The sequence below is a fragment of the Seriola dumerili genome, unplaced genomic scaffold, assembly GCF_002260705.1.
Source record: "Seriola dumerili isolate Sdu_G_001 unplaced genomic scaffold, Sdu_1.0 BDQW01001051.1, whole genome shotgun sequence".
Lineage (NCBI taxonomy): Eukaryota > Metazoa > Chordata > Actinopteri > Carangiformes > Carangidae > Seriola > Seriola dumerili.
The window spans coordinates 15,094-42,500 of NW_019175306.1; the positions used below are offsets into that span (position 1 = coordinate 15,094).

A 27,407-nucleotide genomic window follows, 5' to 3' on the forward strand; every position below is an offset into this window, starting at 1 on the left:
GAGCCGTCAGGACTTATGCAACTTTGTGATGTCACAATAAAAGCAGTCACCGCCCTCAGTCCCTGCCCACCTGGGCCCACCATCCAACCTTGCAGGATTTGGTTGTACTAAGTGTTTACCTGAAATCTGCTATATTTTTATTGGATCACTCAGAAAACAATCAGCCAACGAGAAGAGAGAGGCTCAGAGCCTCCTCTCTTCTGATGATCAGTAATGAAGATGTCATGTAAAGTCTGCTGTACTTGATGGAAACACGGTGCTAACATGGTCACCATGGATGGAGAGTAAGAGGTGGATGGATGGGCCCAGGACCCATTAATAATTAATAGGTTAACCTGGCTATAAAAATTGCTTTTCATTTTTTTTTTACTGAATTATAATTTTCAGGGTTGTGGATTTTGTTTGTCCTGATTATGAAAAGTAAGGATAAAGGCCATCATCCTTTCTCCAATACCAAGTTAAGGCATGATCACACTCACAAAGAGCAACATCTGCTGTCTAACAACATGATCAGATGGTTATATTTACTGTTAGCATTTGTCCAGGCAGTTTCTATGTCGGTGCAACAACGTCTCAACTCAGGAATGGAAAGAAAATAATACAGGGGGAGACACATGGATCCTGTTGAGCTGATGTGGCAGCTGTTAACTCTGTCAGAAATCCTGAGTAATGTGTTGAGGTCGGCCAAACATTGTAAAAATGGCTGCCATGCCAATTTGTTGACATCATCATGTAGTTTAGGTCTGTGTTTAGGTTTTACAGCTAAATAAAGAAGGTGAATGATTGTTGGACAGTGAGATACTGGGGAAATGTGTTTTATATCAGTAATGATCTGGTGATATTTTATATTTTTGTTATTGTAAACAAACAAACAAACAAATCCCATGTGTGGACTCAAACCAACACTGAGTGTATCTAATAACAAGTACTGTGTGTCTGAGCCATGAAGCTCTACTGTTATCATTGTTACTATAAAGAGGAGGCTTATGGTGTTGTCAGTAGTCACTGTACTCCTTAGGGAAAGCACTTGATCACCAAGCATGTAAAAAACTTTAATCCAGACTCAAATTTGAAGGCAACGTGACCATAAAGATCCAGACTGAGCTCTGGTTGAATCTGTTGTTCTCCAGGATAGATTCAAGATCGATCAAGGCTGGTACTCAAGCTTGTTCTCTTCAGGGGTTTTCCATTGAGGTTGTTTGTAAAGATTGCTCTTAAAAAAAATTTGATTGTTCTTCAGATCTGTATTTCAGAGGTTTCTTCTCTCATGTTTTTCTAAACATTTGTTCTTCAAGTGCTTTTCAAATTAGTTCAATGGTCTTTGAAATCACACTTTGTTGCTTTGTTCTTCAAACATGTTCTTTGAATCTCATGGGTCTTTTCTAAGATTGATCCTCAAGATAGTTTATTAAGGTATATAATATGGTTCTTCAAGGCCAGGCTTCTCTTCAAGAGTGATAGAAACTATTCCAAACAACAAGGTCACTTCTGAGGTAGGGGTATACGTAGTGGTCGTCTTCGCACAAAATGCCACAGACATTAAAGAAACTATGATCTTGAACTCAGACTGCTACAGAATGCACATTTAGAGAACCTGTGTATCCGTGTTCTTGTTCAGATGTCTCGGTTCCTGGATATGGCAGAGTTTGGAGAAGCTGGTTCTTACCTTCGTCTCACCAATCTGGAGCAGCTGGCAGCAAAGGCCCAGGCTTTTGATGGTACATACACACATTTAAATATGTACACACACTATTTTAATTATTTGTGTTTTTTAAATTAACATGAGAACTATGAGCTTATATGTGTTTGTATAGGTGTACAAATATATTGAATAGAAATGTGTGTAATTCATTCGTTTCAGGTACGAAGCGTGTCTGGATGCCTGATGATGTTGAAGCGTACACTGAAGTGGAGATCAGAGAACTGAATGGAGACAAGACCACTGTGGAGACCAAGGACGGACGGGTGGGTTAGTTAGTCAGTCAGTCAGTTAATTTGTCATTTAATTACTCATTTAGACTTGTTTTGTCAATTAATATGTCACGCACCTCTTCACTTAACAGAAGTAACTACGTTAGGTTTCATTTGGTATGTAACAAAACATTGACTTTAAAGATCATGATGTCAGTGTATTGATCAAATGTAGGTCTAGTAGGTCTAGTTCACTCAGGTGTTGGGACATAGTAAATTCAATCCTCATGTGAGTGTCCATTCAGTGCAAGACCTGGAAGCATTCACTGTTTTGCCTTTCAAAGTAAAAGACATGTAAAAAGGCAATACTAGCTGAGTCAAAATCCTCAGATGTCTTCTTTTTGTAAAAAGTTAGACTTGTCATTTATACTACAACCTGTTAACACTGGCTTTTCTCCATCATTTTGAGAAAACACGAGCAAAAGCAGCAGCAGTTATGCAGGATGTAATGAATTATGTAATGAATTTATAATAAGCGAACAGAGCAACGGAAATCGCCCCAACTTCTGCGACGTAATGTTCTTTTTCTTCTTTTGAGGTTTGTTGTTTGTTCGCAAACCACTACTCAATGTTTGGTTCCCAAACCTGTCGAAATGCAGGCCGGTTCTCCAAAGACACCCAGGCAGAAGTGGCTCTGCACCAGCACTGACCTAAAGCTCTGAGAGGCTCAACCTCAATGTTGTATATGTGTGTGTTTCAGTTTCTGATCGTAAAAGAAGATGACCTCCAGCCCATGAACCCTCCTAAGTTTGACATGCTAGAGGACATGGCCATGTTGACTCATCTAAACGAGGCTTCAGTCCTCTTCAACCTGAGGAGGAGATACAGCATGTGGATGATCTATGTTAGTATCTATAAGTTGATCGTTCACACATTTCAATAAAAAAACTTCCAAATCTTTGCACATTGGAAACTGTTATTATCAAACTTTCATTTCTAACTCTGTGTCTGTGTCAGACCTACTCGGGTCTGTTCTGTGTCACAGTTAACCCGTACAAGTGGCTGCCAGTATACTCTGCTAAGGTAGTAACAGCCTACAAAGGGAGGCGTCGTGCAGACACCCCGCCCCACATCTACGCCATCGCTGACAACGCCTACTCTGACCTGCTGCAGAGTGAGTCCCTTTTAACCTCTGACCTCGTACATCAGCCACATACTGACCTCAACCTAATGACCATATTGTTAGAATTATCCCACATGCTGTCAGATGTTTACTTCTTCTGCTGCTGTTCTTTCATGTGGCTTCATTTCCCTCCACAGATCGAGAGAACCAGTCAATGCTCATCACGTAAGTCAGAGCCACAGCTGTTGTAACATCAAAGACTGTAAATTCTGCAATTTAGCCAAAAAATGTAACATCGTACTTCAACGACACTAGATCCCAGACCTCCACATGTGATGTTATGAAATAATCATAGTTATTCACGTCATCTGTGTGCTTTGGTTTCTTTATGTGTCAACAGGGATGATGGATGCAGGTGCTGTGATTTATTTTGATTTGATGATAGGTGTGTTAAAGGTCCCATATAGTACAAACGTAGATGTTTCATTCCACATGTCTCATTCCACAGAGAAATGCACACAGCCTGTATTCAGAAACTGAGCCTTAAAATGACCCAACAGGACTTCTGGAACTTTGTGATGTCACAACAAAGCAGTCACCGCTCTCATGCCCCAAGCCCCACCCACCTGGACCCAACATCCAACCTTGCATCTTGAAATCTGCTATATCACTCAGAAAACCAATCAGGAGGGAGGATCAGAGCCTCCTCTCTTCTGATTGGCTAACTGACCGTTTGTTACTAGAGCTCCAGAGAGAAGCCTGAGAGAGGAGATGTAAAGCTACATTGAGATGATTTTTGGTTATTAAAACCACAAAGAAATCTTCTTATAGATCAACACTTCAAATAAAACACAGGAGAAGAGGAAAATGTGGGACCTTAAAAAAATAAAAGTTTGATAACTTCTAACTTCTAACAGTACCTGGGTGAATTCTGGTCTCTTGTCTGTCAGTGGTGAGTCAGGTGCAGGGAAAACCGTCAACACCAAGAGGGTGATTCAGTACTTCGCCATCGTCGCTGCACTGGGAGAAAATGTGAAGAAAGGAGTAAGTCTTCTTCTCCACTTTTATTTATTAGCATCTTGTTGCTGCAGTGTGATAACAAATGTTACTGTATGTTAGAAGACAGTGACACAATAACCTCCTTTCCTCTGTGTGTGTGTGTTCAGGGGTCTTTAGAGGACCAGATCATTGAGGCTAATCCGGCCATGGAGGCCTTCGGCAACGCTAAAACCATCCGCAATGACAACTCCTCTCGCTTTGTGAGTTTAATAAAGTCTTGCTGTAATCATTCCTCCTGAAATCCACATTTCTTAGCAAAAATCTGTTCACCTGAAGTTTATTGGAGGCGAAAAAAACTGTAACCTGTTGTTTAAGTTTGCATAGTATTGTGTTATAATGAGTGTGGGTCTGTGTTTGTGCGTCTCAGGGAAAGTTCATCAGAATTCACTTTGGGCCGACAGGGAAGCTGGCATCTGCTGACATCGACATCTGTGAGTGTGTTTGTGTCAATAAACTACAACAGCTCTAATGACAGCTAATAACTCAACAGCTAATAATGACATTTTTTGTGATAAAGCAGCAAATCTCAAATTACATTTGTATTTTAAAAATAGATGGGTCATGTAAGTGGCCACTCATTCATTCATTCATTCATTCATACAGGACAACAGACTGTTGTGTTGGTGAAGTTGTAGAGTTGTGTGTATTTATATGTGTCTTTTATCAGATCTTCTAGAGAAGTCCAGAGTTGTGTTCCAGCAGCCAGGAGAGAGAAGCTATCACATCTACTACCAGATCCTGTCCAGTCACAAGCCAGAACTGCAGGGTAACCCCACCTATAACTGATGTTATTACTGTTTATATTAATACTGATGTTATTATTATATAAACACTCACACACAACTACAAATGAATTCTAATCTTAGTTGGAATCATATTACTTAAAATTATAATTCAGATGTTAAAACTACAGTTTCTTCTCTCGTTAACATTTTAACATTTTTTGCAACTGGGATTATTGATTATAGCTACTCTGAAGGTTAACCAGGATGATTAAGAAATATTATTTAATGCTGTTGTTTCTGTGGTTGTCTGTGTTGCAGACATGTTGTTGGTGACCACCAACCCCTACGACTACCACTTCTGCTCTCAGGGTGTGACCAAAGTGGAGAGCATCAATGACGGAGAAGAGCTGAAGCTCACTGACGTAAGAAACACACTCATCCCTGAAAGACACATGGTGTTCTGATGTCATACAATTTCTAATCTGTGTGTGTGTGTGCTTGTGTAGCACGCCATGGACACGCTGGGCTTCACGCCAGAGGAGAAGTATGGCTGCTATAAGATTGTTGGGGCCATCATGCACTTTGGAAATATGAGGTTCAAGAAGAAACAGAGAGAGGAGCAAGCTGAGGCCGACGGCACTGAGAGTAAGACACACCTTTAGTTATAACATGTAATCTACTCAAATAAAATGTCATCTATTATAACTTTTAAGATAGCCACAACCACAACACATGACTCATTAACAACTGCTTCAACTTGAGTTTACAATGATGCCAGTAATGATCCATTGCTGTGTGGATAAGAAATTCCCAAACAGAGAAACACATCTGTCCGAAATTGATACCTCTTTTCTTATCAGCTTCCTCACACACTTATATATGATTCTGCATACACACATACACACATGCATACAAGTATACAAATTTGTTTTTATCTGTCCTGTTATTTTTGTCCTGACTCTGTTTTATCAACTTATTTGTTTGGTTGTTTTATCAAGCATTAAAAAGCCTAATCAGGGTCAGCAGCTGCAAATTAGATTCAGCTTGATGCCCTATACATCTGTCGCATTGCGTATCTGTATGTAACAATGTTTATCTGTATGGTCTGTAAATAAATCTTAAAAGCGGTAAAGGCTGCCCATGATAGAGACATGGTTCTCATGTTATTGGGCGGGAATACAACATTATACAGAGATGCTTTACTTCCAAAACCTGTTCAATAGACCAGAGTTTTCAAAACCTGCTGGTATATTAACACAGCAACAACTGGGAGGAAAGTGAGGAAACAGTTCTATCGGGGACATACATATATAACAGCATCATCTGCATAGATCTTAAAGAAAACAGCTCCATGACTTGATTCTTTTTCATCAATCAAATATAAACAAAAGTGGAAAATACATTAAAATACCTTTCATTTCTTTACCTATACTATAACTAAAGTTTTATCTCACTTTTCTGTTTTAAATATCATCAAATTAAGTTCCTATACCTTAGAATTCCTACTGCAAACAACCTCTACATCACCCATTACAACTGTTGAATGTTGGATACGATATGGTGTAACATATTATATTGTGTATGTGTATGAAATGTTTTGTGTGTGTTTAGGTGTTGATAAGGCAGCCTATCTGATGGGTATTAGCTCTGCTGACTTGCTGAAAGGCCTCCTGAATCCCCGCGTCAAAGTTGGACATGAGTTAATTGTGAAAGGACAGACAGTAGAACAGGTAACCAATTAATTCATCAATCAAGCAACAATTTTTTTTTCTGTATTCAAGCATATTAACTGTCAAAACTGTCAATGAACCTAAAACTGGCCATTTTATGTGTGTGTGTAGGTTAACTATGCAGTAGCAGCCCTGGCCAAAGCCACCTACGACCGTATGTTTAAGTGGTTGGTGAGTCGTATCAACTTGTCTTTATACACGGCTCTGCCTCGTCAGTACTTCATCGGAGTCCTCGACATCGCTGGCTTTGAGATCTTTGAGGTAAAAAGGAGAGAAGGTCAGAGACATCTGGTCAAGATCCAGACATTTCCTAACATACCAAATATCAAAAGATGTAGAATAATTTACCAAACACCTCACTGTCTCATACACATGTAGCTTGTTTATCGGACATGTGTAGAAAGAGTTAACCATGAACTCATAGTGGGGCTGACTACAGGACTGATGTCTGACAGCTTGTTTGCCACCAACCACAACATGTAAATCAGACAGACTTCGTGCAGCTAGGCCAGATGTTGCAAGTTGGAACCAGTGTGATCTTGGCTGCGGCTCTGTCTATGATACACAACTATGAAACTGTTTCTGTCTTTCTGCAGTTCAATAACTTTGAGCAGCTGTGTATCAACTTCACCAACGAGAAGCTGCAGCAGTATTTCAACCACCACATGTTCATCCTGGAGCAGGAGGAGTACAAGACAGAGGGGATAGAGTGGACCTTCATAGACTTCGGTTTGGACTTACAGGCCTGCATAGACCTCATAGAGAAGGTGTGTTTGTGTGGAGTCTGCTCACACAGGAATACTATGGGATGATTAATCGGCTGTCTCACTGTTCTCCAGGATGAAAAATTGTATTTGATATAAAAATACAACAAGATAATCATGTGTAATCATGATTCTGTGTGCAGCCAATGGGTATTCTGTCCATCATGGAAGAGGAGTGTATGTTCCCCAAGGCCACGGACCACAGCTTTAAAACCAAACTCTACGACAACCATCTGGGGAAGTCGCTGAACTTCCAGAGGCCAAGGCCAGACAAGAAGCGTAAATACGAGACTCACTTTGAAGTGGTTCACTATGCTGGAGTGGTGGGTATTAGCTCGTATCATTCCTTTGCTGGTCCTGCTCATGTTTGAGTTTCTTTGCGCAGTCAGGCACCAACTAAAATTGACCAATATTTATTACAGATGAATTGATTTCCACAAATTTTCTTGCTGAGACGTAAGTCATTTAATATTTGGTGTATTTTTATGGTCATATTTTTGGGCTGTTTTTTTGGTTTGTAAAATTTAGAAAAGTTTGTGGTTCTTGCTTTAGGCAACAAAAACAATTATTTCTGATTTATCTTTGTTTGAATGAAGAAACCTTGGTACATGTAAATCTGTGTGTCGTCTGCATAAATATGATAAGATATTATGTTGTTTCCATAATCCTAGCCGGTAGATCCTAAAGGGGGACTCCATGAGATTGGCGCTCACTAACACAAAAGAGACTACAGGATAGGACAGCAGGACTGAAAAAAAAACTTTTCTCTGTGCAGAGTTAAATCTATAGAACCTCTTGGAGAACAAGGAATTAAAAAAAAAAATTTTCATCGCAGGTGCCATACAACATCACAGGCTGGCTGGATAAGAACAGAGATCCTCTGAATGAGACGGTTGTGGCCCTGTTCCAGAAATCCTCCAACAAACTGATGGCTGGACTTTTTGAGAACTACATCAGCTCTGAGATGGGTAACTAGACAAAGAGACAGTATTCAGTAGTTTCATATAGTGTCACAAATAAATAGAATCTAGAGGCTCCAAATTGGAATAAACCTGCGTACCTTAAATGAAAAACACATAAGAAAGAAGTACAAGTGAGTGTGGTGACTCCGTGTATGCTATGTAAACAAGGGTTGTTTGTGCTGCTGTTTCAGCCAGTGATCCGAAGGCTGAAACCAAACACAGGAAAAGGAAAGCAGCGTCCTTCCAGACAGTTTCACAGCTACACAAGGTGAGTTGGACCTTTCCTACCTGTGATTCAGGATCAAAATAAAGTGATTAAGAAGGAGATTGAAAAACAAAAAACAAATACTTTTTCTGTATACTTACTACTGAGTACAACAAGCTTGGGTCATGGTTCTTGCTGCCATCTCTTTCACTTAGAGAAAGCAGCAAAAACCTCGACTTGACTGTGATTGGCTGAGGCTCTTGACACGCCAAACAGACATCTCCAACTCTTTGTCTTGTTTGAATACAGGAGAATCTAAACAAGCTGATGGCTAACCTCCGCAGCACTCAGCCTCATTTTGTCCGCTGCATCATCCCTAATGAGACAAAGAATCCAGGTAACCCAGCTACAGCAGGACTAAACATCTGTAGCCTCACTAGCAGCCCTGCATGTATTTAATGTTCATCATACACCAGGAAACTAAATGAAAACTGGAGTGACAACTTTCCATATTGTAGATTCTTCCCCCTTTCCTTGCCTGTTGATTGTTTTGTCAATAAAATGTAAGAAAAGAGTTTTTAAAAAACTGTTGAAGATGTTTCAAGTGCCCCTGTCTGATTTCCAGGTGTGATGGATAACTTTCTGGTCCTACACCAGTTGAGGTGTAACGGAGTCCTCGAGGGTATCAGGATTTGCAGGAAGGGCTTTCCAAACCGTATCCTGTACGCTGAGTTCAAACAGCGGTGAGTCCGAAACCTAAGCACACACAGAAACACTACTTCATTTTTTAGTTGATGTACTGATCCAGGCTTTAATGCCTCAGGTGGAGCCTGAGCAGCAGCCACAGTCCTGGTTTTATAACCTGCTACTCTTCAGTGATCCATGTGAACTTGTTTCTGTTTTCTCAGTTATCGTATCTTGAATCCTTCTGCGATTCCGGAGGATTCGTTTGTGGACAGCAGGAAGGCTGTAGAGAAGCTGCTGGGCTCTCTGGACATAGACCACACCCAGTACAAGTTCGGACACACAAAGGTACAACACACATACTGCAGTTCCTACAGCTTACTTCTGCTCCCAGAGTTAAGATGGTGATTAAACATGATCTTCTTCATCTCCACTTCATCCTACTCAGGTGTTTTTTAAGGCGGGTCTGTTGGGTCAACTGGAGGACATGAGGGACTCCCGTCTGTCTCAGATCCTCACCACTGTCCAGGCCATGTGCAGAGGGAAGCTGATGAGGATGGAACGACAGAAGATGATGCTGCGAAGGTTAATATAATGAATAAAGGATAGGATGAATAAAGGATAATGTAAAAAATAACACTAAAAGAGTTTTGCATCCAGTTTATCTACTTAATTGTGTCTTTCATGAGAGTTATTGTAATTCGCTAAAAATACTGATGTGGTCTTTAATTCTTCTCATCAGAGATGCTGTGATGGTAATCCAGTTCAACCTCAGAGCGTTCTTCTCTGTGAGGACTTGGCCATGGATGATGTTGTTCTATAAGCTCCGCCCCCTGCTCAGGAGTGCCCAGGTGGAGAAAGAACTGGCTGCTCTGAAAGAAGATTTCGCCAAACTGAAAGAGGCCTTCGACAGGTCTGTCACCTGCCTGTCAGTGGTGGACTGGCTGTTTGTATCTTCTTTGCAGTTTTTAGACATTTTCGATGTTATTGTAAGTAGAAAATAAAATAACAGCAGTCTCCATGACAGAAGATGTCTCTGTTTTCTACTCCATGGTTTTTTTATCTGTCTTTTTGGTTTGTTGTGTTTTTCTCCATCAGATCAGAGGTGAAACGTCGGGAGGCAGAGGAGAAGCAGGTGGTTTTGGTTCAGGAGAAAAACGACCTGGCTCTGCAGCTCCAAGCTGTAAGTCACTTACCCGAACATGCATGTTTGGAAATCCTCTTTATCCTTGTTCCACCTGGTATTAACATGTGTCCTACATCTGGATTTTTTTCTCATTCAGGAAAAACATGTTAGTTTACATGTAAATGCAGAGAGAAGACATTGCTATTGGTGACATTGGATGGTGTCCTCACCTCTTAAGTAAAAAAGAAATAATAATCAGTCTTGCAGTCATTACTAATGAATCATTAGCATCCCCTGGAAAACTCCAAAAATACAGCCCCTAGGCTGTTTGTTTGTTGCTCTGCAGTGTAAACCTTGTATCTCCAGGATAAATCTTTTTTTTATTGGTTAAGAAAATTCTCCCATTTTTTCACTTAAATGAACCTTTTAAAACTCAACCCCAAAAACCGAAAGTTTATGTTTTTTGCATCCTAATCATCTAGGAGCAGGACAACTTGGCAGACGCAGAGGACCGCTGCAATCAGCTGATTCAATCCAAAATCTCTCTGGAGTCGAAGCTGAAGGAGATGCAGGAGCGTCTGGAGGACGAGGAGGAGGTGAGCGCCACACTGACGTCCAAGAAACGGCAGCTGGAGGAAGAGGTGATGTCGCTGAAGAGAGACGTGGACGATCTGGAGATGACGCTGGCTAAAGTGGAGAAAGAGAGGCATGGAGTGGAGAACAAGGTGCGTCAGGTTGAAGAGCCTCATTCTGGTGATGGTGAGAACAGATTAGTTTAAATAAGTTTTTCTTTCTGTCCAGGTGAAGAACCTGTCTCAGGAGATGATTGTTCTGGATGAATCCATAGCGTCTCTGAGCAGGGAGAAAGCCGCGCTGCAGGAAGCTCACCAGCAGGCCCTGAATGACCTTCAGGCTCAGGAGGACAAAGTCAACATGCTGGCCAAGGCGAAAGCTCGACTCGAGCAGCAAGTGGACAGCGTAAGAAAAGATCTAAGTATCTAAGTTGAGCTGTATCGACAAACAGAAAGTGTACCTACATTAAAATGATTCAGCTGCTTGTGCACATGATGGACTGGAACAATTTTAGAGAATGATTTGTTTTGTGTGATTTACATTTGTCTTGTAAGTCTACTAACATGTCTGTCTTTCTAAAAGATCTACTGTCGCCATGGAGACTAATAATAGATGCTGGATTCAGTTTGACTGGTTACAGATGGGTGAACTACAGTACATGAAAAACCAACCTGTCCTGACTGTTGATATTCCCTCATTTGTTTTGATGATGGTGATGGATAGCAATCTCTAATGCACTCTTCCAAAATCTTTCCCTAAAATCTCCTGAGAACCCACTAGAATTTCCTACAGCACCACCTTTAGAACCACCTACGGAACCTGTAGAATTTCCTCACTGGCCAAAAGAACCACCTCAAGGCCCCTAGAACCTTCTCATTAACCACAAGAACTAAGTAAACAACTTCTAGAACCTCCTCAAAGACCAAATAAACCATCTAAAGGGCATCCAGAACCTCTTTAATTACTGCTGAAAGCCCTCTAGTTACTGTTAGAAACCACAGGTAAGATCCCCAGAACCAGGAAAACAAGAATCATCTACAGGGCCTCTAGAACCTCCTTAACATTCATTAAATAATGTTCAGATGGGTTACAAATTGAAGTAAGATACCATCTTAAATGTCTTATAAGGTTTTGGTACGCCACCAGAACAACTTTGGTGCTCCTTGGCGCAGGTTGTCCAAATTTTACAATCTAAAACTTTGTTCTATGAGTTTGTCTGTGGTTTCTCACACCTTCTCATCTATCCGTCCATGCAGGTGGAAATTTCCTTGGAGCAGGAGAAGAGGGTCCGGGTGGATCTAGAACGAACAAAGCGGAAGCTGGAGGGGGATCTGAAGCTGTCCATGGATTCAGTGAGGGACCTGGAGAACCAGAGGGATGAGCTGGAGGAGAGACTGAAGAAGTAGGAAACACATCCAGAGCTTGTGGTTTTTATCTTGTATTCAACAAAAATGGTTGAATTTCTGCTTTCTCACAAATCAAGATTGTGAAACTAATCAGAAGTAATCACTGAATAATAACCAATATTAGTATTAATCTAATCTCTATTGCACTTTCTCATTCTGTTTCGATTGTTTCTTCCTTTCTCTCTCTGTCTGTCGTCACACCTCCCTAAAGAAAAGACTTTGAGTTGGGTCAGTTTCAGTCTAAAATGGAGGATGAGCAGAATTTGGTCACTCAGCTTCAGAAGAAGATCAAAGAGCTTCAGGTCAGTCAGGCAGATCCAGAACAGGACTTGTTTAGTTTCCTGATCTTCATCTCTGTCACTGCTACTGCTACAGGAGTGTGCTGTTGTGACTGCTCCCTCAGACTCGTATCGAGGAGCTGGAGGAGGCACTGGACGCTGAGCGGGCATGGCGCTCCAAAGCTGAGCGTCAAAGGAACGACATCGCCAGAGAGCTGGAGGAGCTGGGAGAGAAACTGGAGGAGGCAGGAGGAGCCTCTGCTGCTCAGATCGCTCTCAACAGGTCTTCATCACATTAAAGATACAGGGATTAATACTTATAGATTAACAATGAAATATATTACCCAACATTTATCAGCTATAGAACCAGGTATTCTTCTCAGGAGTGGGTGCAGATTTTCACCATAAAAATGATAAGCTGATAATATCTCAACAGTGTGTCTTCAGTTTGTTGAGCTGCCCTCAAATGGCAGCAGCAATCAGTTAATGCAACTTCCAGTTTTCCAGAAATGATTTCGACTGAGTCACTGACTGGTCAACTAGAATTTGTAGATTTCTTTTTTTTATCCATTTCCAAGAACCTTTTGAACAAAAGTAGAAATACTCTGTGAAAACTTCTGGGGCTGTTTAGAATCATCTTTCAGGGAAACCTAATGGCCTCAGTGTGTTTCAGTGTGCCCAACATATGCCTGGGTCTTCAGCCCGAGTCTGGCCTACATCTGGGTGGAGTCCGGCTGTTATTTTCCGGTATTGGCTGACAGCCAAAAGATTTTCTGTGTGTCCACTAGGATTGGTCCAGATGTTGAAGTAGCATCTTACAATCATGCTGTATATGGGCCAGATTCGGGCAGTGGAACTGGGCGTATACTGGGCCAGAAGAGACCAAGCATGTGGCCCAAGTATGGGCCAGATTTATTTTGCTATCTGGGTCTAACAGTGTCTACTTGTGTCTCTTTTGATGTGAACTGTTGAGTGCACTTTGAATTCCTTAAAGGAGAGGCTGTCTGAAACCCCCGTTTAAACGAATGCTTCTGTTTGCAGACCTGGTTTGTCTGGAGCATACCCTGTGACTACAAACTGTAACTAACTTCATATCAAACAGGAAGCGAGAGGCAGATTTCCTGAAGATGCGTCGGGATCTGGAGGAGGCAGGGCTTCACCACGAGGCAATGGCTGCCACTCTCAGGAAGAAGCACTCGGACACGGTGGCAGAACTCAGCGAGCAGATCGACGCTCTGCAGAGAGCCAAACAGAAACTGGAGAAAGAGAAGACAGAGTTCAGGCTGGAGGCCGACGACCTGGCCACAAATGTGGAGCAGCTGTCCAGGGCCAAGGTACAAACTACACCAGGAGCAATAGTTTTACCAGCATCAGCTTACTCGTCATGTTGAGTTCTACTGAGCCTGTTGCATAATGGGAAACATAGGATCCAGAGTTTTTGGAGTTTGACACACTCTAGGGACTAAGAGCGGAGAAATCTCAGCCTCCGAAGCATTGTTTGTGACAACTCATTTGTCCCCTGAGTTTATGAAAGTGCAGTATGAAATCTCTGGAGTACTTTAAACCACAGAAGTAACCCCTCTACCAGGGCAGACCTACATAGATTCTAAAACATCCAAAGCTGAAACACACAGTCCAGCTAAGAAAAAGCACATCATAAGTTGAACAGGCCTATGGACAGTAACTCAGACTCTGAACATAGATGATCAGGACAGGCCAAGATAATTTCAGCTTTCCTCGGGGACCTACTTATTATGGAGCTGAATGTGACTTCGTCCAGAAACTATCATATACTGTATATCATATTGTATATAAATCTGTTATGAATCTTCAGTCTCCAAGCTGAAACAACTATAATGACATTTTAGTTTCAGAATGACTTGGACCAGATTCTATCAGCAGTATGTAAATTATAATTTATTATCTGAGTGTGTGTTTGTGGGCTTAGGCATTCTCTGGTGATGGTTGAGGTTAGGGTAAAGGAATGCATTATGTGTGTGTGTGTGTGTGTGTGTGTGTGTGTGTGTGTGTGTGATGTAGGGAGCTGTGGAGAAGATGTGCAGGGTTTATGAGGACCAGCTGAACGAGAGCAGGAGCAGAGCTGAAGAGCTGCAGAGACAACTGACTGAAGTCTCTGCTCAGAAAGCACGAGCCCTGACTGAGACTGGTACAACACACACACACACACACACACACACACACACACACACACACACACACACACACACACACACACACACTGTATAATATAACTATCATGACATTAGACTATAGAATAATAATCTCAAAAGAGAATATTTGGAGTTTCACGGACAAAAATTTTTAAGAGCTTTCAGACAAATTATATGGATAGAAGATATGGACAGAGCCTGTATTTTCTCTTAATTCTTGTTTGATAAACACACTGATTTCTGACAGAGGGTCTAATGCAGGAGGCTGAACTTACCCTGACATCTTTCTTCTCTCTCTTTGTTCTTCCAGCTGAGTACAGCCGTCGTCTGGAGGAGCGGGACACTATGATTGGTCAGCTCCAGCGCTCTAAGGCGGGGGTTTGCCAGAACTCTGATGATCTGAAGAGGCAGCTGGAGGAGGAGAGCAAAGTAACATTCAAACCTTTTTACTCTGATCCATCATTTGTATATAGGACTCATGACCATTCTTACAAATTTACTTAGATCTAAATGAGCTAATTTCTGTCTCTCCTTGATGAAGGTGGGTTAAATAGAAGGATCTGTGGATAAGAGCATCACGTATGAGGTTCAAAACTGGATGTGTTGTTTGGCGTGTTTCAGGCTCGTGTAGCTCTGGCTCACGCAGTGCTGGCTTCCCGTCATGACTGCAGTCTGCTCAAGGAGCAGCTGGAAGAGGAGCAGGAGGCCAAAGCTGAACTGCAAAGGGAACTATCTAAAGCCAACAGTCAGGTGGTTCAGTGGAGGGCCAAGTATGAGACCGATGCTGTTCTGAGGATAGAGGAGCTGGAAGATGCAAAGTAAGATAATACTGCTACTACTGCTACCGCCTTCACCAGCTGCTCTGGATCACACTTCAGGAACCTTTTTGTGCTTCTAGTTCATTTCTTTTGCTTGTTGCATTTTGTTGTTTGCAGGAAGAAGTTAGTTGTCAAACTGCAGACTGTTGAAGAAGCTGTGGAGGCATCTCAGGCCAAATGTTCCTCATTGGAGAAAACCAAACAGCGTCTGCAGACAGAGATCGAAGACCTGGTGGTTGGACTGGAGCGCTCAAATGCTGCCGCTCTGGCTCTGGACAAGAAGCAACGCAACTTTGACAAGGTCTGTCAGCAACACAACCCATAACCCTCAATATAGCTGTAAACAATGAAGGAAATTAACTACAAAACTCACCACCAGTAGATGGTGGCAATAAAAGCAGCTCAGAAACAAACACATGTACTGCTTTTTCCTTGTTTAATGCAGTTGCTGAGTGACTGGAAAGTAAAGTTTGAGGAGAGTCAGACAGAGCTGGAGGCGTCGCAGAGAGAGTCTCGCAGTCTGAGTACTGAGCTCTTCAAACTGAAGAACTGCTACGAAGAAGCTCTGGACCACCTGGAAACAGTTAAACGAGAAAACAGGAACCTACAAGGTACTCTGTCTCTCTCCTTCACCTATAGCAGCCACATGGATAACTAGGTTTGTGGACTTGGTCTATGGTCAGGTCTTGAAACCAATGTAAGCTGCAAACCTACATATTCTACATTTTTTCCACCGTGTTAGCTGTAGGTTCACAAGTTTCATTAGAAAAACTCCCACTCCACACTGACACTTCATTGTGTGGAAGCGGGTATTTTCTAATGTAATAGCAAGTGTGTCCTGCTTTGTTTAGGATTTGGGTTCTTCCCCATCCTGAAATGATCCTCCTCAATATATATATATATATATATATAGCACATGAGATAGCATTATGTTATTATAGCATGTATGTAGTCAAATATTTGAGGAGTTAACCTGCAACCATTTAAGCACCAGTGTGTAAGATTTAGTGGCATCTAGTGATGAGGTTGCAGATTGCAACCAACTGAATACCCCTCCTCACCCCTCACCCCTCCCTTTCCAAGCTGTAGGAGAACACATGGTGGCCTTCAGATAATGTAAAAATGCAAAAGTGTGGCAGGCTAGCTTAAAAACTTTGCAGTTCATAGTAAACAAGTTTCTTAATAAACCAAAACCAGAGCAGCAATCAAAACAGAACTTTACACCATTTCTTTGCTGAACTGAACTATAAGAAATAGTTTCAGACTGTTTCAGAACGGACGACTGCAACACATCAGACCAAAGCAATGGTCTGTTTTCATTCTAACACAAGACTTGGTGATCCAGGCAGGCGTTTCCACAACACTTTGACTAACCTTGTATATCTGACTTCATCCCAATCTTCAAAGGTTTGGCTATAGCTTACATAACTGTTATGGACTAAAAAGTAATATTGATTGATTGAAAAATTGATTGAGCGAATGTGTTGATTCTAGAGGAGATCCTTGACCTGACTGATCAGCTCAGTCAAGGAGGGAAGACCATCCATGAGCTTGAGAGGATGAAGAAGATCCTTGATGTGGAGAAGAGCGACATCAGAGCAGCTCTGGAGGAAGCAGAGGTAACTGACTTGCCTGCTGTAGATACTGCATCTGTCAACTCTCCACCAGCTAGACAGTTAACTAAACCACTGTACCTGCCAACTCTCTTCCAACCAGGGTACTCTGGAGCACGAGGAGAGTAAGACTCTGAAATTTCAGATGGAGCTGCAGCAGATAAGGACTGAGATAGAGCGAAAGATTGCAGAGAGAGATGAAGAGATCGACAACCTCAGGTACCAAATATATAGAGTAACAGACTCAGTGTCTTAATGTCAGTAAAAGACCTGACAAGTCCAGGTACCAAATTTAAAACTGTATGAAATATCCTGTCCACCAGGCGAAGCCACCAGCGCTCCTTGGAGACCCTGCAGGCCAGTTTGGAGGCAGAGGTTCGTAGTCGCAGCGAGGCAGTTCGTCTGAGGAAGAAGATGGAGTCTGACCTGAACGAGATGGAGGTTCAGCTGGGACACGCTAACAAACAGGCAGCCGAGAGCCAGAGGGTCATCAGACACCTGCAGACACAGGTAATCTCAGATATTAAGACAATAAACTCAATGTTAGGGCAGCAAGGACAGATAAAAAATCTGACCTAAAATACTAAAATACGATCTGAACACATCACATTTGCCTTAGGGGAATTTATAATCTGCACTTTTTGCTGTTTTCTGATTGACGATTAATCAATCAATTGTGAAAATGATCAGCAGATTAATTGATGATTGAAATAATGAACAAAAATAACAACAAAGTCACGAGACACAGACAGTTGCACTGGTTTTTGCGCGTACATGTAATGTTTAGATTCTTTGTTTTCAGTGAGCTGAGGCTGGTGGGTTTCAGGGCTACATCTGACTTCAGGACATACAAAACATGATGATCAAATATCAGTAACACAATAGACTTAATTAGCATAAAAATATTGATTTTGGCCTGCAAATTACATGACTCTAACAGATATGAACTGGTTTATTGAGAAAATGTTACTATAGACAAAATTTTAACATCAGTGAAATTGTAGCATAACATGATTTGAATATAATTATAACCAGTACTATGCATGATGTCCACTTTAGTTGACACATGATTAATTGTAATTTTCTGCTTGTACATAATCATTATTTGACAAATGTAACAATAATATTGTTCCTTGTTACTTGCTAGCACCACAATTTTTATCTGCTTGAGTCTTTCTATAGAAGCACCTGATAGATATTCCAAAGGTGTTTGGCATATCTGACATATGGTTGGTAATCTTAGATGTTGGATGTTTTCAGCTGCAATTACAGTTGTTTGCAACTAGGTTGCAGCCTATGGTGTTTTCAAGGGCTGTCCACATACAGTACATACACTCACCCACCTGTCACTCAATTATACATAACTTTAAGCCTCAATAAATTTTAACAGGTCAGTTATGTATAAAACTCACCCCCTGTACAGTCATGAAGGAAGAAATTAGCTATAGAGACCAAAACTCATTGGAAGAACTGTAGTTTTTGGCTTCACTTTTCAGCCTCGAAAGGTTGATGCTTGGGCATACTTGACGTTTCGTCAGCCATCTTGGATGTTGGGGGTTTTTAGCTGCACTTACATTTGCTTGCAACAAGGTGGCAGCCTATGGTGTTTTCACCATCCAATCCCAGGCATATGCAAGACATTGGATTTTGAATAGCTGTCCAAGGTAATGACCACTATGTGTGAAAGGGTTAATTAGGTACAATTGTGAATGCAGGACATCTTCCAACACTGGGCCCCTGGTGTTTCAGGTAAGTTTAGGGATCAGAAAGAGTCAAATTCAACTACATGAAGCAGGAAAAATTATTAACATCTGGCTGTTAACAGATTAATAAGAACAATTTAATGATGTGAAGATATTTCAGGGTTTGTCTGCCCCCTACTGGTATTTTTTAAAATTCTATATCATTGCTTTTCATACTACGTGGCATGATATTTAATTCTTAAACTTTATGTGTTCCAGGTTAAGGAGCAGCAGGTGGAGCTGGAAGATAAAGTCCAGTTGACCAATCAGCTGAGAGAACAGATCGTCCTGCTGGAGCGACGCTGTTCTCTGATGACGGCTGAGGAGCAGGAGCTGCGTGGGATCCTTGAGCAGACCGACCACGCCCGCAAGATGGCTGAACACGAGCTGGTGGAGGTGGCAGAGAGAGTTAACCTGCTCACTACACAGGTATACACACACAAACACACACACACACAGGCTGATTGCAGACTGACTGATTTACTTACTGATTGATCGACTGATTACCTGACTGATGTCCTGGTGTTGCAGAACTCAGGTCTGGTGAACCAGAAGAGGAAGATGGAGGCTGATCTGTCTCTGCTGACAGGAGAGGTGGACGAGGCGATGCAGGAGAGTCGCAGTGCTGAGGAGAAAGCCAAGAAGGCCATCACTGATGTCAGTACTGAGTCCTGACCTCTGATCTTTGACCTCTTTTTTTTTTTTTTTTTACTTCTTTTTGATTGTTTTCTTGTGTTTTGGGAGGAACAGAACAGTTTTTTGTTTTCTTTTAAAAACCTTTTCTGCTGTTTCTCCCTTCTCTTCTCATCTGTTCTGCTTTTTTTTGGAAAGTTTGAAGTTGTGTTGCTGCTGTAAAGTCTATGTTTTTGGAGAACTTAAGTGAACTCTGTGCATATGTGTCTCTCCAGGCGGCTCTGATGGCGGAGGAGCTGAAGAAGGAGCAGGACAGCAGCAGCATGTTGGAGAGAATGAAGAAGAACATGGAGTCTACAGTAAAAGGTACAAAAACAACACACATAGTGGTAATGACTCCTCTGTCAAACACAGAGATCACCTGCTGGTCCTGCAGATCAATGATCTTTGTTTGTGCCTCTGACAGACCTGCAGGTCAAACTGGATGAGACGGAGCAGATCGCGCTGAAGGGAGGAAAGAAGCAGCTTCTTAAACTGGAGACAAGAGTGAGTGAAAACTTGACAACTGTTTCTGTTCACGCTGTGTTAACATGGTTTCTCACTCCTTAGAAACAACATGCTGAGTAGAGCAGTAGAGCAGACATAATGACCGAAGGCCGGCTGCCATGTATCAGGGATTTTTTGGAAACTCACGTTTTTCCATTAGTCCTTTTTAAGTTTGGAATTTCAATTTGCGCATTAAGCAGATTAATGGAAATGCAGCTAGTGAGATCCAATCGAATCTAAAGGATTTCCCTTAAATCTCCCCATGATACCCTGCGGAAACATGTCACATCACAGACGCTAAATGCGCTGTTACTGCTGTTTTACTGTCACTTTAAGAACATGGCCAAACTATACAGATGCCATCTAAACCTGCCTGAGTTCTGATCGATTAGAAGGCGTTCCGTGTATATGCACACGTTTCTCCTGATCCAGATTCAGCAGGTGTAAACAGGGTCAATAAAAAAGGTTTGTTGCTGTGTGTGCAGGTGAGGGAGCTGCAGACGGAGCTGATGGTCGAGCAGAAGAAGAGTGAGGAGTACCAGAAAGGAGTCCGCCGCTATGAGAGAAAAGTGAAAGAGCTGACGTACCAGGTCTGATAACCTCTCATCATCCAGTTGCTGCTTCTGTCCACATCATACAGATGTTCTGTTGGTTCTCGGTGTTTATCATTGGTTCTCTTTGTGATCCTGCAGTCAGAGGAGGACAGGAAGACTCTGCTGAGGATGCAGGAGCTGATTGATAAGCTTCAGACCAAAGTCAAGAGTTATAAGAGACAAGCTGAGAACGCTGTGAGTGCTTATTATTGTAATGTTCTTGCATTAAAAGTAAAACAACAGAGGTCACAAACAGAAGCCAAAGTTGATTTTGAGTTTAAAGATTTGTTGTTGTTCCTCTGTTTGTCCCCCAGGAGGAGCAGGTGAGCTGCAGCACAGTGCGTTTCAGGAAAGTCCAACACGAGCTGGATGACGCCGAGGAGAGAGCCGACATCGCAGAGACGACAGTCAACAAGCTGCGGATTAGAACCCGTGAACAGACCAGCAAAGTTGCTGTGGTGAGTCACACACTGTGCATTTTAATTCTGTAGCTCACATGAAATGTTTCTATCTAAAAGTGTTTCTAATCTGCTGATTGTTTTTTTCTGCAGATCGCTGAATGAAGCTCTCCTGCCTCTCCGTCAGTGGGTTTCTGATGTTTGATTGCTGTGTGTTTTTGGCTGATGTGTTGTATTGTTGCTGTATTGTCCAGGGTCAGGGGGGGACACTTGAATCTGCATCTACTGTGTGTAACCGTGTCATTATGTTTCTATATTTCTCCACTGTAAAGCACTGAAGTTAACTGGTTTGTAGAGGAAGTGTTGAGGGTAGCAAGTATGTACAAGAGCTGAGTGAACTGGTTTGTAGAACTGAATGGTCTCATGCAACATGTCAGTTAGTCACTACCTGCAAACTTTGTCACACAGTACTCAAAGTGAGTTTGCTGCACTGTGTAAGGTTGTAATGCTTTAGTTTGGTGATATATAAAGACTAGTAGTAAGACTAGTGAGTGGGAGAAGGCGTCAGTGTCAGATGTGTAGTGTGAGGCTGTGGCTAATTTTTGGAAGTAGTCTATACCAGTGCATACCTGGTGACAGTCTCAGCAGAAAGTATTCTCTTGTTTTTCTTTTGTTTTGTTTACCTCCCTGATTCCTCCTTTTTTAATCCTCAGTTTGAAAACTTTCCTGGTTGTTGGTGAAAATGGTGAGAAATGTGCATGTTTTGTTGAGAACAAAATAAGCTACAGACTATGGGACAGCAAGTAATGTGTGACTGCAGGATTGACTGCAGCGGCATATCAACAAAGTCACTGACAGTGGCTACGTTTACATGTATTACATAAAGTACGTTATTAAAGGTGCTAATGTAAGTATTTGTTATTGCTACATAGCTAACGTTAGCATCAACAGCTGTTTACTTACCAGTCTAGAAGAGACATGAGTTCAGCATCAAACTTCATTCCTTTACTCACCAGTAGCTGTCTCCAGAGGTGGAAAACAACGGCAATGTTAACAAAGTGGTAACTCTTGTTTTGCTTGTATTTCTTCTTTTCTTTGCTGCCGAATATGGTTTTCTGCCCTCCGGGTGGCGCTACTTCCTCATCCTCTCCTGTTGGACTGATTGCAGACTCAATGCTAAAATGACACTAAAGCCTCTTGAAGTGCACATTGGTTTAATGAGATGGGATGGCCGGGGCTAGCTGGCTAGCATGCTAACTTCAGCAGATATTTCTGCAACACAATATGTGTCATAACACCAAAACTGTTATTTCTTCACATTCTGTTGCTAATTAGTTTTTGAATGTTTTAAACTAAAATACTTACATATAGCACCTTTAAACCTGCATTAAGTGATGTTTTTGATATTAGCATTCAACCAGATTACTCTGTGTGGTGTTAGAATGTCTCTTACTATTTTTAGTCTCTTTTAGATTTTAGCTAAACATTGACTGCATCTCATAGAAAACAATAAGTAGCCAAAATATAAGTTCATAAAAAGCTCAGACAAGCCAGGCCCAGCAGTAAACAGAAGACAGACACAGTCAAAGCAGCTGGTGAACATAGTGGAGCCTTTATCAGCTAAACAGCCAGATAATAGGAGGAGCTGGTAGAAACCAAACAAAGAGCTAAAAGAGAGGGAACACTCAACTGAGATTCATCAGGTGACACAAACGGCACTCCACATGAATCATCATGTTGCTCTGTAACTGCTGGATGTAGAAGTAGGAACCTGGTTGCTGAAAAGTTGCCCACAATACTTTATAAGCAAATGATAGTTTTTCTGCCCCCTCCTCATCAAAATCACAGGGCATCACTTCAAACCATGTACCTGTATTCAGACTATATATCTGATCTGAATATTGATGTGTGGGTTTTACTGTAGTCAGACATTTTGATTGAAATCTTCAGTCTAGTAAAAAAAATAAAAAAATAAAAATCCTGTTGGTGTTCTTTAATTTTCTTGTGTATGCCTCAAAATACCTCAGCCTGTGACACACACACGCACAAACGTTTGTACTTATATTCTTGCGAGGATACTCATTGACAAAATGCATTCCTTGGACCCTTACCCTACCCTGACCATCAAAACCAAATGCCCCTCACCCTGACTTTAAACTGAACCTGGGACATGAGCCTGACTTGCTACTTACTGTGGCCCTAAAAGCATCTTGAGCACTGCTGTCAACGGCTGACATGTCTATGAATAAACAGGAAAAAACTCAGTCAAATTAGCAGGTATCTTTAACAAATATCATAATCCATGAAACATGACAACCGTCCTTCAACCGTCGCTGCGGTCGTACACACAAAAACTTTGAACAGAAAAAGGTAGATTTTGGCATTCAACACTTTATTCACAAACTAAAACCAATCACTGTATCCACAGGTCAGTGGGTGACTGTACAGGTGTGTTAGATCAGTATCACTGGCTGCACATCATGTGTCATCAAGTCTCGCCGTGAACCCTCCATCGGTCCATTCATCCCTCCATCCTCCAATCAAAGTGCTCAGCAGTTTGTCCTTCAGTGTGTTTGTACATATACAGTATGTGTATGTGTGAGGGGGTGGAGGGAGTGCAGGTGCAGGTGTGTGTGTGTGTGTGTGTGTGTGTGTGTGTGTGTGTGTGTGTGTGTGTGTGTGTGTGTGTGTGCGAGTCGGTCCAGTCTCAGGTGGTCCAGAACCGTCCGATTCTAGTGCTCGTCTTTAGAGAACACACCTAAACATTTACAAATACATTCAAACACAACCAGAAGGTTTTTCCTAGATAGTTGTTAGACAGCAAATAGCACCGCAGAGCAAATACATTTGGGGTTAAAAAAAAAAAAAAAAAACTATAGGCAGCAGACTGGTCAGCTGCATTCACACAGGAAGGAAGAAATCACCCCCCAAACACTTCTACACAGTTAGAAAAAAAAACAGATATTTGTGATGGAAGTTTTAAGGTGTGGTGTGCGTCCTCTCCCTGTGGATCAACAACAAGCTCTCATGGGATTTTACAGCAGAAAATGTTAAGTAAAACAATAATAAATGTGGTTTTGAAACTCAAAAATCAAACAGGAAAAACATCCATAACAGAAGAGGAAATAGACCCAAGACAGACTGAATGAAAAAAAAAAAACCACACACACAACAGAATTAGTTGTTTGTCAAACGCCTGAAATCACTCACTGAGCATGACTTTGACACCAGAGACCATTGGTAGTCACCAATAATCAGTGTTGGTTTCTTCAAAATGTTTGTGTGTTCAGTATTCTTAATGTCTTAATGTCTGCCATCAAATACACATCATGCTCCCAAACTACCTGAATTAGTGCCCTCAGGTCGCTGCCTCACGTTCTCTTTTGTCTTCGTTTGATCCAGAATCTCACTTCAATTTAATACTGTTGGGTTCTGATTTTGGATTGAAGTATGTGGATTTACACGGTGTTATGGTATTTTAACAAACTTTAAATATAACTTTTTTGTGTAAAAAAATAGTTTCACTGTAAAAAGTTTGATGATATTGATCATTCTGTTCATAAAAAGAAAAAAACGGATGCACTGTAAGACTCCACATCTACACAGTATTAACCAGCGAACTAATGTTTTTGTGATCGCACGGTTGGTCTTCGATATGGGTTTAATTACACTGAGTGATCACACACTTCCATATTATTAGCGCCATGTCTGTTGTCAGTTCTATTTATCATTTCAATGTGGACATGAACTCTCTCACTGGTGCAGACGTTTAGGAGCCTGATATGACATGATGAAGAATTATGGGCCACTTGTTCTGAGGCGAAAGACAATTTAGTCAAAGTTATTCATTTGAGCAGGTAATATTGTAGCAGACAGGCTTCTTTTGATAACTGAAGAACATCCAAAGCAAAACTCATCAAATGTGACATTATTTTCTGACATGCATTAAGGATACAACGTCTTAGAGAAGGTAAACTAGATAACACAATACAAAAGAAGTTGTTTTTTTTACTGCCTTTTTTCTTTGTTTTTTTTTTTTATTTTTCAGTATCACATTTATTGTGTGTGTTTGTGTAATGTCAAAATATTAAAAATAATAAAAACTGAGATGACAAAAACTTGGGAAGAATCATCATCAAACTGCAACATGTAAATGAAGTTCGACTACATGAATCAGTAAATTGAGGAGAGAATTGAGGTTAAGATTGATCAGAAATGTACTGATAAAGATGCTGACTAGGTTGCATAAGCTCCCACAGAAATATGGTACAGAGGACCTGTAGCTATTGCCTGATTGGTCTATACACTGGCCAATCAATGCAGCTACTTTTGCTCACCTGCTGATGCTGATAGTAGTTAGTGACATCTTCTTACAGACCAACGAGCCTGAGGATGTTTCCAGAACATCTGTAGGTTTGCAGGTTGTAGGCAAAAGCCAGTGCTCCTCTGAACCCAGTGATGTCTGGAAACCATATCGAAACTGGACGAACCGTCTCTGTTGAAAGGCATTTTGTGAAATGTAGGAAATCACAAAATGTTGCAGAAAAACAACACTTCGTCTCTAAATGCAGTGGGATGTTTAACAGTGTCAGAGTATCTGAGGGGCAGTTTTAACACTGACAGAGATCTGATTGTGTCTAATATTTATTTCTTTTTTTTTTATTTCTGGCTCATAATCAGTCGGAAAGTCACATCACACGTGTGTCGGATCAAATACAACAGGCAGAGATCATCAAAGGTTTAATTCTTCCACCTTGTTCTCACTTCCTGTGCAAATCCAGTTGTTTTTCTACAGTTATATTTTACATTTTTATAAGTTACATGTTCTAATTTAGAACTCTGGACATTTCTGACCAGTGGTTTGTTTTGGGCGAGGGAGGGAGGGAGGGAGGGAGGAGGGAGGAAGGGGGGAGAATGGACACCAGGGTTGGAAAAAAAAAAAAAAATTGGCTCAGAGGACGAAATAACTGGACCAAAAGGAAGAAGGTGATTGGACAGTGAGAGTGATGGTTAACACGAGTTTAAAAATAAAATGGGATGATAGAGTAAAAATGGTTTTTCCAGGGTGGCAGCTTTAACTTTAAAGAAATCTTCTCTAGTTTTTCATTCACAAAACAGCTGTGACAAGTTCTGGATGCGATGACATCATCCTGTAGTCCTCTTTCTTTTGGCTGATGACACAATACAAGACTTCGAGCTCCCACAGTCTTGTATCTTTTGTTCTTTTCCTTGTTTGTTCTCTTTGATTTTTTTTTAAATGTTCTCATCCTCGTTCTCTTCAGGGCTGCTGTGTTGCATTGTGGGTACTGTAGTCAGTCACCAAGTTAGTACAACTGTTGCTCTGTCGTCAGTAAAGCTGTTGGTCACCGTGGTAACCAACGCTCAAGTTAGTGGAAGAGAAAAAAAAGAAAAAAGAAAAGAAAAAGTAAAAATGACATCACGCTTACATCAGCAGTGATGTCACAGTGTTCGACGTGAAGTTTGTTTTCTGCTTCTGTCTCAGTCTGAATTTAATAACAACAAAAACAGGGCGGACAGGTCCTTTAATGTCTTAACAGACTGTTAGAGAGACTAAATATGAACATGTAAAACAAATATGGTCGCTGGGAGGTCACCTGCAGAGGAGGAGGAGGAGGAGAAGGAGGAGAGTTTTTGTTCTATAAATGCTGTTTTATCTTTCTCAGATTTGACTGGTGTGATGAGGAAAACTAATCTTTCCTGTCTACCTCTCCGTCTCCTCCTCCTCCTCTTCATCACCATCACCCTCATCCTCCTCCCCCTGGAGCTGCCCTCAGAGAAGGAGAAGGGAGGAGCTGAGGAGAAGAAGGAAGGAGGAGCAGCTGATGAAGAGGTGTGTTGGGTGTTTCGTCCCAGCGTCTCCCTGAGCAGCAGGGTGGGAGGGCCAAGCGATGTCACAGGAATGGCAGAAGCTGATTGGCTGACCGGTGAGATTGGGGCATGGTTGCCAAGCGATGCCGCCACGTCGACGACCACGCCCTGCTCCTTCAGGCTGCTGTGGGCAGGGTCAGGAGCCTGCTCCAACCAATCAGGAGGCTTAGCCCTTCCAGCCGTCCCAGATTGGACCTCTGGATACACACACACAAACAAACACAAACACGCACAACACAGAGACTATAGTTAACTTTTGAACATAGTAAAGTGTGTGTGCGTGTGTGTGTGTGTGTGTGTATGTGTGTATGTTAGAGTAGTTACTGTTGTTAACAGACAGACAGAGAGAACTAAGGCACATGCAGGCAGCAGAACAGACGAGCAGTGAGTGAAACAAACATGGAGACAGAAGACTCAGACATTTGGACTATAAATAAATCTACTATACATTTATTAAA

At 41.5% G+C, this 27,407-nt stretch overlaps 2 protein-coding genes across 8 annotated transcripts in view; one reads left to right on the forward strand and one right to left on the reverse strand.

Annotated features, from left to right (window-relative positions):
* The first annotated feature begins 1,618 nt into the window (after nt 1-1,618).
* Nucleotides 1,619-21,225, forward strand: LOC111237643 (myosin-7B-like). The gene is made up of 45 exons (XM_022766807.1): nt 1,619-1,718; nt 1,862-1,965; nt 2,672-2,815; nt 2,929-3,085; nt 3,232-3,259; nt 3,985-4,078; nt 4,201-4,293; nt 4,461-4,524; nt 4,761-4,859; nt 5,137-5,240; nt 5,325-5,463; nt 6,430-6,548; nt 6,660-6,809; nt 7,145-7,315; nt 7,456-7,635; nt 8,148-8,280; nt 8,466-8,542; nt 8,789-8,876; nt 9,105-9,222; nt 9,388-9,511; nt 9,612-9,748; nt 9,906-10,076; nt 10,262-10,346; nt 10,772-11,014; nt 11,091-11,267; nt 12,119-12,264; nt 12,480-12,570; nt 12,672-12,829; nt 13,649-13,880; nt 14,587-14,713; nt 15,028-15,146; nt 15,339-15,535; nt 15,653-15,836; nt 15,981-16,146; nt 17,030-17,154; nt 17,252-17,367; nt 17,472-17,658; nt 19,110-19,319; nt 19,422-19,547; nt 19,799-19,889; nt 19,990-20,069; nt 20,555-20,659; nt 20,762-20,857; nt 20,977-21,120; nt 21,214-21,225. The coding sequence occupies exons 1-45, from the start codon at nt 1,619-1,621 to the stop codon at nt 21,223-21,225; spliced, it is 5,811 nt and encodes a 1,936-aa protein (XP_022622528.1).
* A 5,838-nt stretch (nt 21,226-27,063) lies between these two features.
* Nucleotides 27,064-27,407, reverse strand: part of LOC111237650 (extracellular sulfatase Sulf-2-like) — a 68,812-nt gene continuing 68,468 nt past the window's right edge. For 5 of the 7 annotated variants that reach the window (XM_022766822.1, XM_022766819.1, XM_022766815.1 and 2 more), the window contains one exon: nt 27,064-27,146. In XM_022766822.1, the coding sequence (XP_022622543.1) occupies nt 27,116-27,146 (31 nt within the window). In that variant the 3' untranslated portion in view covers nt 27,064-27,115. The remainder of the gene's footprint in view (nt 27,147-27,407) is intronic. The other 2 variants (XM_022766821.1, XM_022766820.1) reach the window with 1 other exon arrangement.